Source organism: Triturus cristatus, chromosome 2_1 (genome assembly GCF_964204655.1).
Source record: "Triturus cristatus chromosome 2_1, aTriCri1.1, whole genome shotgun sequence".
Taxonomy (NCBI): domain Eukaryota; kingdom Metazoa; phylum Chordata; class Amphibia; order Caudata; family Salamandridae; genus Triturus; species Triturus cristatus.
In genome coordinates this window covers 345,671,206-345,684,281 of record NC_140581.1, presented here as the reverse complement: position 1 = coordinate 345,684,281, position 13,076 = coordinate 345,671,206, and the positions used below count along the sequence as shown (strand labels likewise).

Here is a 13,076-nt window from a genome sequence, read left to right as displayed (position 1 = left end):
ATGCCAGTGTCGAAATAAAACCTTGGGGTACCTGCGTCACGTGCAGTCACGGGTAGGCGAACATGCCCGTTGACCATGCAGGGGACATTCTTGCCACAAGATTAGTTTTAAGCATTGGGAAGTAGGAGGCTGCATTCATATCACGTTTCCCACAATTCCAAAAAGTAGTAACTTGCACTTATACATTTGAGTACTTTTGTAGGTGCAGCTTTATTACTTTATTGATGAATTTCCCCCAAATGTTTACAAATTACAAATCAGGGACTAATTGATGTTATGAAGTTGCCAACTTATTGAGTGAAAGAAAATAAACAGTTATTTTAGTGACAAAACTCTGCATAGTTTATCTGCACAAATGAATCCTCTGAAGTTGTAAACCCTAAGAACCACATTCATGGATGAGGCTTGAGTCCATGTATGGCCTGCTTCCCAAGCGCAGATCATACAGTGTCTGGCAGACTTTGCCTGACTGCCCTTAAACTAATGTACTTCCAGGGAGGGGGGCTCCAGGAAAGAGTGCTGCTTGTTCCCACTGCATAGGCATACCAGGTTTACTATTAGGCCTCCTGTCATTATAGTTCCATAAACATTAAGATATATCTATTATATCTCCAGCATTCCGGGCCCCCAGAGCAACACCACATATTCTTGGGGGACACAAATCTTTCTGGGACAATCTGTGAATATTCACAAGTGTTTCACAAAAAAATGCCTGGATCTACATCTAAAATTTAAAATTAGTTCACTATGTCAAAGCCCTCTAACCATACTAAACCTTTCCTGCTTAAATGAATAACAAATAAGGCATCCAAGGCGGCATGCGGATATTTTAGCACTTAAAGAAAGGGGCCTATGTTAAACTGCATACAATACCTGTGCATAGTCTTTCCTTATGGTACTGCCGCTGCCGTAATAGAAATACACCGCTCCCCGGTGATCGCCCTCGAAGGGCGCTCCGATTACCACGTCATTCAGCCCATCCAGGTTGAGGTCCTTCACTGAAGCTATGGCTGTGCCAAAGCGAGAGCCGCAGGGCTCATTTTTATTGTCATTTTTGCAGGAACTGTCTTTTGAAGAAGAACAACATGTTTGCTTTACGGGTTCGAGGCTCATTTGAAAGTCAAATCTTGTCTGTGAAGTGAAAGGATAATATGTCATAAGGTGCATGGCAATTAGCAAATAATGGTCAGCCATACTGTGCGTACAAGAGCAAACATTATTACATGGCCTAGGAGAACATTTCCATTGAATAAAAGGTAACAATTAGCGGGTAAAACGCAGTAGAGCAAGGATAGGATTGTATTGGATAAAGTCAGCAGTAAAAATGTTAATTGAAAATCCGACTCTGCCACAGTTTTTCGTTTCGGTTGAAGAAATCTCGCAGCAGTATTTTACCTCCTTAATCTTTCAAAAATGGTGAGTCTTTTTAATCCCAGTATGTGGGAAACACCTAAAACATCGCCACCTTGAGAACTCTAAGGGTATAGCACTGTGACCGCTGGAAACAGCCATGTATCATATCAGAGTAGGTTAGGTCTGTAAATAAATGAAGCATTTCCCAGCTGTGTGGTTAAACCATTGTACGTTAATTCATGAAGCGCAAATATCCAAGACATTTGCTATCCTCAGGGCTTCCTGCTCTTACCCATAGATTGCCAGCATGTGTGCCGTATATTATTTTAGGACAGGTGTCTAAATCACCAAAAAGCACGCCATACAAAGAGCTACATAGGTTTACCTCTGTATGTTCTAGGAACAGGCCATATATTATCTGGGCGTACATCAATAAATATTCAAAGATGAAAGCTACATTTTTCTAACCGTATATTGTCTGCGGAAAAGCCATATATTCGTTCAAGATACACCAGTGAGCACCACAGTTATACGCCCTAAGGTGCCTGGATTTGGCCTGCATATGATTGCTAAGGTTTGTGAACAGCCAAAGCATCTGGCATCATTAGAGTTGATAGGATCGACACAAAGGCAACTTGAGAGCTCTGGTCACATTCTTTTAAAAACAAACACAAAATCCCTCCCTCAGTCTTCCACCACCCCTCTTTCCTTCATCTGTTATCCAGCACATCTACATCTGGGGTCTGTAGTGTTGTGGGCCCTGGGCCCACATGCTACTATAATGAGTTACACAGACACCGTGGTTATGATACTAGATCCGGCCCAGGGCACAAGCGCCTGGCCCCTTTTATTAACAGGGTCACCTGACTGGTGACACCTGTGATGGGTGGGTGTTAGTGTGTGTTTGACAGGGTGAAACACTAGAACGTGTCCAGCAGGACACTACATCCCTCCCAAACTTAAATGGAAAGAAACAAACAAAAGTCCAACCTGTAAGAAAACAAATAAACAACACATAGCACCAAATGACTCTCTTCAGGCCCTCAGACAGGCAGCGCTGGAGCTTTGGACCGCATGGTTAGGATGCTTTAGTCCGCCTTGGGGATGAACTTCAGACCGGCCTGGTCTCGTGGTGTTGGAGTCTATTTACAAAGTTCAAGTATCAGTGCATCTGGAGCGGTGGTGAAGTCCACTCTGGAGATCTCGCAGGCGCTCAGGTTCCGGTGGACGACAAACCTACAGCTGTTGGGGATGATCTCGGTGTATGAGGCCTTCTATTGGAAGTGACGTGCTTGATGGTCTTTCTAGCTCCTGACAGCGAGCGACTTCATACTTGTCTCTCTTGCCTGGACTCCTCTCTCACTGAAGCCTCCTGGAAGGCCTTCCTCCCGGGCTGCCATGGGACTGTGTGGACTGTGCGGGCTTTGTGTGGGTCACGCGAAGGTGTCGCTGAGGAACTGCCAACTGGACCACCGCCAAGTCGCTCATGTAGCCGTAGAGGGTGGTGTCTCAGTCAGGTTTTGTGCCTTCCTCTGATGGTCTTTGGGTGTCCGGTCTTCGACTGTGACCTCCATGCTTCCCGTGTCTGTAGTGGAGCTGCTGCCGATGCATCTCTCCTATTCGGATTCCCCTCTCACCGGATCTCCGTCGAGGCCCTTGCCCCAGGATTGCCACGTGACCGCGTGGGCTGTGTGGGCCTTTCGTAGGCCACGTGGAGGGGTCGCTGCAGAACTCCCAACAGGGCCACGGCCAAGCCTCGTGTAACCCCAGAGGTGGATATTCCAATGGTCGGGTATGCTCTACTTTGGCAGGCTTCAGGTTGACGGGGCACACAGACGGTTCCTGGGTGGCTAGCCTCGTTGAACTCCGAATGTCTGGAGTGTTTGGATCCACTCTGGTGGTGCGATGCTCCTTGGTGATGATGCACCTGGATGACGATGACAAAAACAGTGATTTTCCTTCAGTTGGGCAATAGGCAGCGATCTCTTGCCTCGGGTGACCTTGTGGAGTTTGGAGGACTAGAGGGACTTTGTGGCCACTTGCAGTTATCTTCCAACAGGTGCACTTATTAGGTGTGGTGCTATGGATACCAAGCAGCTGGTGACAGGTGAGAGGACGGTCGAACTGCAAAGCGTGGGGCCTGGACACAGATTGCACTTGCTAGCGGCTTACGGTTGGTCCTCCCGCGAATCTGTGTCAAGTGACATCTCTGCACCCCGGTGGCTGGCTTCTGCTGGTGACCACCTTCTCCAGTGCTGGCACGAGTCCTCTGTCCTCTCGCTCTTCTCTGTTTCATCTTGCGTGCCTGTTATGTTTGTCTGCCCTATGGCTTTGTGCCACTGTTCTGTCTTCCTTTGCAGAGTGGCATCCTGCCACTCTCTCTTCCTCCTTCCGACCAGGTCCTTACTTGGATGTGGCGTCCTGCCACCTGTCTCATGATTTTAGGTGACATGTTTGACACTGGGGCACAGTTTCCTCGTCCCATGCAGGCGACGTGCGTGCCAAGGGGTTCACTCGGTGTTGGGGCGGCACTTCACCCCTGTCTTTCCTTCTGGCCAATCATGTGCAGGCCTATGGCGTGCAGGGGCATGCTTTACAGGCAACTGGGGCAGGATGCCTCAACGACGGAGCTGCAGTGAGCATGCATGCATGGTCATCAAGAGCAGCCTGCAATCATGGCAAAGTACACTTCCAAGAGCTCCTTTGCTAGTGCTTCATAGAGTGACAGAGTTGGAAGCATAACAGAGATGCTCCTTTCCCAAAGACAGCTAGTTTTTGTTTCATAGCTGCCATCATCACACACAGTAAAACATATTTCTTTTATAACAACTTAAGACAAGACTTGTGGAGTATGGGCATGGATCTCAAACTCAGCACACTGTTAGATGATGTACATATTCTTGGAATCAGGGCACAGATATCTTGAACACAGGGGTGGCTCCCCAATGTGGGCCGAGAAGCGTCGCCCCACTGCTCTCTCGCAGTGCAAGAAGCAGAAAAATAAAATGGTATTATAAATACCATTTCATGTTTCTTCTTTTCGCACTGCAAGAAAGCAGAAGGGTTTGATTGGGGGCGGGCTGGTGTGCGTTCCTGCTCTAGGCCAGGGGAGGAGTGGCTTGTCCACTCTGAGGGCGCTGGCAGGTCTGGACGTTACGCCAATTGAGGACTGTTTAAAAGTCAGATATAATCTTGCCAGAGATGTTTAAAACACTGGAGAGCTACAGTCTGTGCTCACCTTTCTTTCTACTTTGTTTTCCATGCAATCATCTTACAGAATATGTTTACATTGTGTACTGTTACAAGAGTAACTACAGTAAATGATTGTATTTCAAGGAAATTAAGATAAACGGGAAGAACAAGTTACTTACTTTCGGTAACGATATATCTGTAAGAAACATCAGTTAGTTATAGATTACTTACCTTAGAATTACCCCCAGGCGTCATACTGGATCCGGAAAGTTTTTTCATCAGCAGTACCTCTGCACGTCGGAAGGTGGCGTCGGTTGACTCCACGTCCATCGTAGCGTCGTGGTCGCCTGGATGACATCGCTGCAGCTACTTAGATGCCGCCCTCGCACTCTGACATCAGTTCTATACATGACGTTCTGCACCAGAAATGCAGAGCCATGCAAGACGCTGTCCACTGGTGAACAAAACTAGGGCCCTGAAGTGATGTCCTTAACCCTAGAAATCAGTTTGCAGAACAGGGAAGATGGGTGGGGGGGTAAGGAATCTATAACTAACTAATGTTTCTTACAGATATATTGTTACCGAAGGTAAGTAATTTGTTCATCTGAAAGAAACACGTAAGTTATAGATTCCTAACCTTAGAATAGATACCCCAGCAATAGCAACCCCAGTGGTGGGTCTGCAATCCAAGATCACACCAGAAAGTCATGGAGACTGCCGGCGCTCAAGCAACTTTCGGGACTGCGACACAAAGCCTTCGGCGCCATCGACCGGCAGTCAGAGCACGACTTGGGGTCACAGTCGCGCTCCAGGTAAAAGAGACACACGCTGTGCGGATCAGCCAGGTACAGGAACCGCAGGCCTTGAAAACGGGCATCCCTCGTGCACCAGGAGTCGATGGACTCAGAAACGAAGTCGACAAAAGTCGAGAAAAAAGTCAGTCAAAAAGTCACTGGAGGTACCGCTCTCACCGGACCTGCGCTGGCTGGCGCGGAAAAAGAAAAAACATGTCAGCGTGTGAGGGCGGCATCTAAGTAGCTGCCGCGACATCATCCCGGCGACCATGACGCCAACGACAGATGCAAAGCCGACCGACACCACCTTCCGACGCGCAGAGGTTCTGCTGACAAAAAAACTTTCCGCATCCAGTCTGACACCTGAGGGTAATTCTAAGATAAGGAATCTATAACTAACGTGTTTCTTTCAGATACATGACACACATTTAATTAAGTTGCACTAACTACTCAAATACGCAAAATCAATAAGTAGATGTTGCTTTTGATTGTGAATATCTACTCGTTGCAGCCAGGTCAACACGACCAGCAGGCTTGATCACCGAGCTATGTGTGGGTCTTTAGGGATGGGTCAGCTACAGTTATCAGGCAAGCAGGCCTCGAGGGTGCAATGCACGGTCCGTGCAGAGAGGCCTTGCTGCAGGCTCTGACTGAAAGGGGCAGCTATAACAGGCTCTGATGCCAAACAGCTGTGAGGCTCCTCAAGGGACCTACCTATCCCAGGAGAAGGTAAACAAAGTATGGGGAAAGGCAGCACGTGTGCACTGTAATTCAGACTTCCCAGGCTACTAATAATCATGTGGATGACATGCCCATGATGATGTGACATCATAATGTGATATCTGCATGCCATTCAAAAAAGTGCTTTTGTTATGGTAGGCCACTGAGATAAACCTGTAAGGGCCTGCAGAGAACAGTACTAAATCCTAATCCCAGATTTTCTATCAGAACATTTAGTGGATCAGCAGGACTATCTGACCACAGGGCCGTCTTTAGCACTGGTGACACCTGGTGCAACAATCTTTTTTTGTTAACCCCCAAGACCTCCTCCTCGGATTCCCGCACTGCCACACTCCTCATCTCTCCATAGCCCCTCTCTCACACATACATATTATTTGTTTTAAAGCACTGGTAATGGCTGGCTTTACTAATCCACTCAGCTATCCACATAGAATAAAGATCTGTTCTTTGCAGCAGGCATGGCAACCCACCACACTACTTTATGGCGAGTCAAAACTGCCACTAGACAAGACTCCGATGTCTCTTTCTAGCAGTGTAGTGTAGATCCTATATCCCTGATAGGCTCTGCACATTGGAATAATATACACTATAGTTTTGACGTAGGACTGAGGTCAGTATGTCTCTATCGAGTACAATAAACTTAATTACTTATGTGTGCCAGCTAACTCAGAGGTCCCTAGAAACTTCTCGAATATATAAGAAGGGATTAGTTTCTGACAACCGCATAAACATGACAACTTTATTTCCCTTAGAGTCGGAACAATCTCAGAACCATGGAAACAATAGATAACAGTTTCACTCAGTCAATCGCGCATGCTTCGTTTCTACAGAGTTGCACAGAAATAGAGAGACGGGTATTTCAATAAAAAGAGGGTTGTGAGAAGTTGGCCTGGCATATGCTGGTCACTAGTTATAGTGGCCACCTTGCACCAGTCCAATTCGACTCTTGTGGTAGATAGGTTTAAGACAACCTTTAAAGAAAGCTATCCTAGTGGTAGCTGTGGAGAGCAGCCTTCAGGCTAAGTCTCTGAGGAATGTAAATCAGCTTGTTTTACCTTATAATCTCTTGAATTACCAAATGAAAAGACACCACACAGGTATATATATCAAATATATATGTATTTATTTCTAAATATACTCTACTAATCTCTTTATGAGATTAGAGCCAGGTAAACATTCAAAAGATCAACAGTTCTCAATAAATTAAGCACAAATATGGCTGTAGCCCTAGGGGCGTACCAGACCATATACTAAAAAAGTGGTTTAACAAATTCGACTTGCAAAAGTAAGAGGCTTAGGGCCTTGGGAATCGCTGAGGCTTCACTTCTGCAGTGTTAGCAGGTAAGTAATCAGCCCACAGGAGACGCGTGCAGTGTCTAAACACACACGCGGGTTTTCAATGCGTTTCAATGGCAAATGTCGCGGTTAGTATTTTACAGTTCTAGGGCACTTCGCAAAAGTCAACAAGCAAGAAACTTACGTATTTCGAGAGCCAACACACACTTGGGCACCGGAGTGCACGAGTTACCTCACCCAGGGAAGCTGGGTGCATAGGTGTCCTTTGGTGTCGGGTCGCGAAGCTGTTTTGAATGGAGATCCTTGAAGACTTGCTGCTTGTGATGACTGGAGAGGTGTCCGTTCGAATCCGACGATGGATTGGAGTTGCAGAAGACCTAGAAATTGAGGGGACAGAGTTCAGAGTCACTTGCCAGTGACCGGTGGCCAGCGACATGGATGACCACAGCTGTCGCGTCTCTTCAGGTCAATGATGGTGTTTTGTCTCTTCACTCACGAGGTCCAGGAAGGCTCGACGATGACCAGCAGCTGGATTCGGGAGGTCCCACAACGTCTGCAGCTGACGACGGTGTCGGCACCCGGATTGGAGCCAACAATCCTTGGCAGCTGCAAGTCTCGTGTAGAGTGAAGATTGGCAATGGTGCAGACCAGCAAGGTCTGATGGACTTACCCAGCAAGGGTAAGTGAGGGCAGGCCCAGAGCAAGCAGGTGAGCCCTTGAAGTTGATGTGGAAGTCTTCAGGTGAGTTACTAGCCAACGGGCAAGCAACTGCAAAGACGCCTTTGCAGGAAAAGTTTAACAACAGCCCACGGTCACTCGGGATGGGGTAGGCTGCTGATCTTCGGTACTAGACTTGCTCGGGACTTGGAAAACAAGTGGTTCAAAGCACAACTTCGTTGGACGTAGATTAGGGCTTGCACTCGAAATTAGTGCATGGTTCCCTGGTATTGCTGTTCCTCGTCACTCGTGGGGTCCAGATGCCACAGCTTCGCTGGGGACTCAAAATGGCCGTCGAGAGGTCAGGAAATTTGCTTCAGGGGACGCAGGTACTTCGGGCTCCGGCGAGAGCGGTAAAGTTTGCAACCGTTGTAGAAGAGTTTTGGTGCCTGCCAAGCAGGGGAGTCATTCCTTGACTCCAAGGGAGATTCTTCAGTCTTCCAGAGATAGTGGAACGTCGAAGGGCCAGGATTCTTCTTAGTAGAGCGTCGTCCAGGTGTAATCTAAATTGCATTGGCAATGTGTGGTATCTTATAGTGAAAAGATGGGAGGGACTAGCTCTATGACCACTCCTCTAGGGGGGTCAGGGTAGTGGGTGGTTACACCCACTTCCCTTTGTCCAGTTTCGCGCCAGAGCAGGGGCAGGTAGCCCCTGAACCGGTTTGAGCTGGCATATGCACAGAGGAGCCTACTGCTCCCCCAGTGCAGGACTTCAAAGCACTCTAAGAGTGCACCCACCCAGCTCCAATACACTAAATCCTGTCTGGGAGGTGGTGACACCTCCCTGTGACAGGAAACCCTTTGTTGGGCTCTCTCCACTGCGAGTTTCGGTCAGCATCAGGAGGGCAGCCCGGTGTCTGTGCTGGTGGCATCCATTTTGTGATGCCAGTGCTCTAGATGATTTCTACCGTGTAGTACAGTGTGTACATGTCGTCCCCTCTAGAAGGGTGGGATCCTACTCCCACACCAGTTACTGGTGTGGGAGTAGGATTCCAAGTTGTTTGACACCAAACACGACATGTTTTGATGCAGTCATTCCAAAGTTAGCATTTACCGCGAGGTTATAATGCACTTAAGAGTATATGGTTTAACCGCATCCACAAACAGCAGCAGAGAATAGACTCTGCCAGCTGCAGAGGGGTCCTGCTCAGGCAGAAGCACCCCCTCACATAGTAAACCAAGCACCTTGCCCTTGGGATTGATAGGGCCTACCATAGGGTTGACTGATAGGTTTATATGTGTGTGTATGGTGAGATATAGGAACCTATACCTCAGTGAGGAGTGCTAACACTACCTCACACAGGCTGCAGTAGCAGGCCTGTGGTGTCAGATTGTGAGTGCTTCCCAGGGGTGGCATAATACATGCTGCAGCCCCTGGTAGGCCTGTGAAGTACCAATGCCCTAGGTACCTAAGGTACCATATACTAGGGGCTCATAAGGTACCACAGTATCCAATCACTAGTGCATCTAATATGCACACCAAGTTGTTTAGAGAGATCAGTTAGACTGGGGCCCTGATTAGCAGGGACCCAGCCAGACTATAGCCAGAAACCAGTGTATACATCAGAAAAAAAGTGGGGGCAACACAAGTGCAGATCCTACTCTCCTACAGGGTTTATTGAAGTCGTATTTCTCATGCAAGAGATATGAACTGCTAAAATCGTAAGACAGGATGCGAAGTACAATATGTACAAGGTTAGCAGTAAGATAAAATAATATTGCAATAGCATGGTTTGTAGCTATGACATATATTCATAAAATACATACATAAATAACACAGGCTAAAATGTGGATACTCATCTGATGCTTCTAAATAGTTCTACCCCAGTGTACCTAACCTAAGTGTAGTACGAGGTAAGAAGTAGGTGCTGTTTTCTAAAGTAGAGATAGCTATAGTTTTAGTTTTGCCAAGAGTTGCCAAAAGTTTCTCTAAGTTCTAGTCTGCTCCATACCTTAGAATGTGTGAGGTTTGAATCTCTTTCCGGGACTCGTTATCTAACACACCCCCGCAAGGGGAGTCCTTAACACTGGAGCTGGATTCTCTGCAAGGAGGATGACAGCGTCTGTTCAGTGCGTCAGGCGGGAACTCGATCTCCTTCCGAACTTGCTGTGGCGAACCGCAAGTAGTCAGTCAAACTGGACCGTACCGGAATCATGGTTTGCAATGGCAAGTGCAGGTATATTTATACCTCTAAGGTGTTTAGGAATGCCTGTATGGACGTAAAAGTCAGACATCGGAACGTCATGAATGAACCCCTAAGGAATAGCTGTTCATGCATACTCAATGAGTTCTTGGAGAAATCAATATCCAAGCAAGGGAAATTCCTCAAGGCTTAAGAGTCTGGTTTTCCAAGAACTCGTTTTGACAAAGTGGCATAATGTCCCTGGAAGATTTTCAAAGAAGTCTGTTCTCTATGAATAGTTCTACTATAAGCAGACTACTGTGCCAAAAATGAAGAAAGAAATCCAAATTTGAAAAAAAAATTAATCATAGGAAAAAGTTCCAAAGTTAGTCCCTTGTCTGAAAAGAAGAAGGCCAAATTCAGAGTCTCATCGGAACACTGTGTGCCGGAATCAAAAGTCAGTATGTGGGCCTGGAGAAAACATGAAATCCTGTAGACAAAAATGTGTCTACTGTTGTAGGTGAAAGTTGGAATACCTTGTTTAGAAGATTAACTGCACATAGATGTGAACTCTCGCCTTCAGCATTGGTTGCATCAGCAATGTTCAAATCGGATGTTACCTGCGTGCCTGATGTTTCCTCTCGTACCTCAGCAGTAGCAATTTGCGTCTGTGATATCTCAATTAATGCCGTCATCAGGATTGGTAGCCGCTGGTGAAAACACAGAGTATCGATATCCATAGGCATAACTGATGGGACTGTTAAGACAGATGTCTAGCACGCATTCTTCACTGCAGAGCAGGCACCGTAGAACAGGTAAGATGCAATCTTGCCAGATTGGTCTGAATGACAGAAACCATGTGGTGCTTAATTCTCGTAGATAAGGTAAACCCGAAATTTGGACGATGCGCTCACGACACTTCCTCTCCAAAAGAGCTCTCTCTATGGTGCCTGGAGTGATGCTGGTGATGTGGCTTGCCACATCGTAGCAGTAGGAGCAAAAATAGGATCCCTGCAATGAGTGCTAAAAGGAGCGGCAGTCCGCCAAACACAGAGAGCACGAAGTTTGGAAATATGCTGAGGACTGCTTGAAAAGGTGCTAACAGTCCTGCACACACGTTGTTAAATACATGTATACTACTGCTCATATCAGACATGTTTAAGATATGACCTAACATTTCTGAGAAATGCACAGGGCAGTTTGTATACAAAAGGGTATATATCTGGCCGAGGTCAGTGGCACTGTTTTCTGTAAAAGAATGGCTTTCATTCTGCTTAGAGTATCAATTCGTATAGAAGAGATGTTCAGTGAAGGCCATAAAGGCGACTCCCTGACTGTGTCTATTTGTGGAAACAAGACTTGCATACAGCAATTGACCCTGGATGTAACCGTAACTAGATATGGAAGAGCTGGCAACATGCCACAGCAGCTATGAGCATTCAACATAATGTAACTCCCATTAGAAAGTTGGCCAAAAATTGGATTAATCACTGCAGCCGGTGAACCTTGCAGGTGACAGGATAAGTTTGTAGTGGAACCATCACAGGCACCGTGTAAGTTAATACCCTGACAAAGGAGAGAACCGCTTAGTACGTGTTCACAGTTTTCACCGGTAAGAAACACTTCACGTTCCCCACTCCAACATCTATGTGTGTAAGGTAAATCCCAGGATGTCTTGATGTATTCTTCACCCAACCTTTAATATTTGCCTACTGGTATAGGTTTTAGGCAATACTGAAAATGGAAAGTTGTAACAGGCAGAGTAATTTTACCATGTATGATCCACTCAGTAGCTGGTTTTTCTGCCACCATGAATGGTAATTATTCCAGTTTTTCAATGCTCAGCATAGTGTAGTGTGCTCCCCTTTGTGCCAGTCTGATCTGTTTATCAGTGAGATTGAATTCTGAAAACAGTGACGTAGTGTTGATTAAACGCCAAGGCACATAGCCTGCACGTAAGTTTTGTAGTGTCCAGCTCAATAGCATGATAGAACGTAGCTGAGACTAACCACGTTGCAACATGACCAAGTCCCGTTCCATGATGTCTATGACAGAAGACACAATGCTGTCCAATGAATATATTCTTGACGACAGAGTCGTTAACCCATTGTCTACTACAGAGAGAGTTTTCTCTAAATTAATACGATCAATTTCTCGTATTTGTTCTGCAGTCTCTGCTAGGGTAACCTTCCATGCTTCATTATAAGCAGCGTAGAAACGTTTTTGAAGCAGTTTTCTTGGTCCTAGCAAGAATTCCCTAAGGTCTGCGCCTTCTTGAAGTAAAGTTAAATGTTGTTTTACATCCTTCAGTGTAGCTTTCTGAAGCCAATCAAGGCAAAGTTTCCCTACACTGTATGTTGTTACTACCCCTGGATGCTGTCTTTGAACATAGCGGGGGTCTGGACTATTGATACTGATACCCTGTGTTTTGTTCAGGAATCGATTCTTGCTTAATTGGATACTGCCTTTGTACAGTTGGTTGATTTTTTAACTGGATTTTGTGGTGAGGTGAGTCCTCATCACATCCTACATGATTCTTATATAATGCTGGGGCCTGGGCCACTGCCCATTTCCTGGCATAAGTTTATTTTAAATGTACTGGAACATGGGAAGGCTGGCATAATGATGTCTTCGCCATGTGGGCACTCTCTGACAAATTCTGGTGGCCAGTCTTGTTCTGCTAGAAGTATATCATAACCCTTTTGAAAGTCGCTCCCAAAAGAGTGCTTTCACTTTTCTTGGTCTGTCTCCCTCCATCCGGAGTGTTATTTCATATAACGTATGCGGAGAACTAATCCTGGTATCTGCAGTTTCAACTTGAATGTCCTCATTCAAGTCCACTGTCTCCAGAAGCCCCTTC

At 46.3% G+C, this 13,076-nt stretch overlaps 1 protein-coding gene across 2 annotated transcripts in view; it reads right to left on the bottom strand.

The window, feature by feature from the left end:
- ITGA1 (integrin subunit alpha 1) overlaps window positions 1–13,076 on the bottom strand; it is an 880,323-nt gene that overhangs the window by 213,488 nt on the left and 653,759 nt on the right. For both annotated transcript variants that reach the window (XM_085631246.1, XM_085631248.1), the window contains exon 14: window positions 874–1,131. In XM_085631246.1, the coding sequence (XP_085487372.1) occupies window positions 874–1,131 (258 nt within the window). The remainder of the gene's footprint in view (window positions 1–873; window positions 1,132–13,076) is intronic.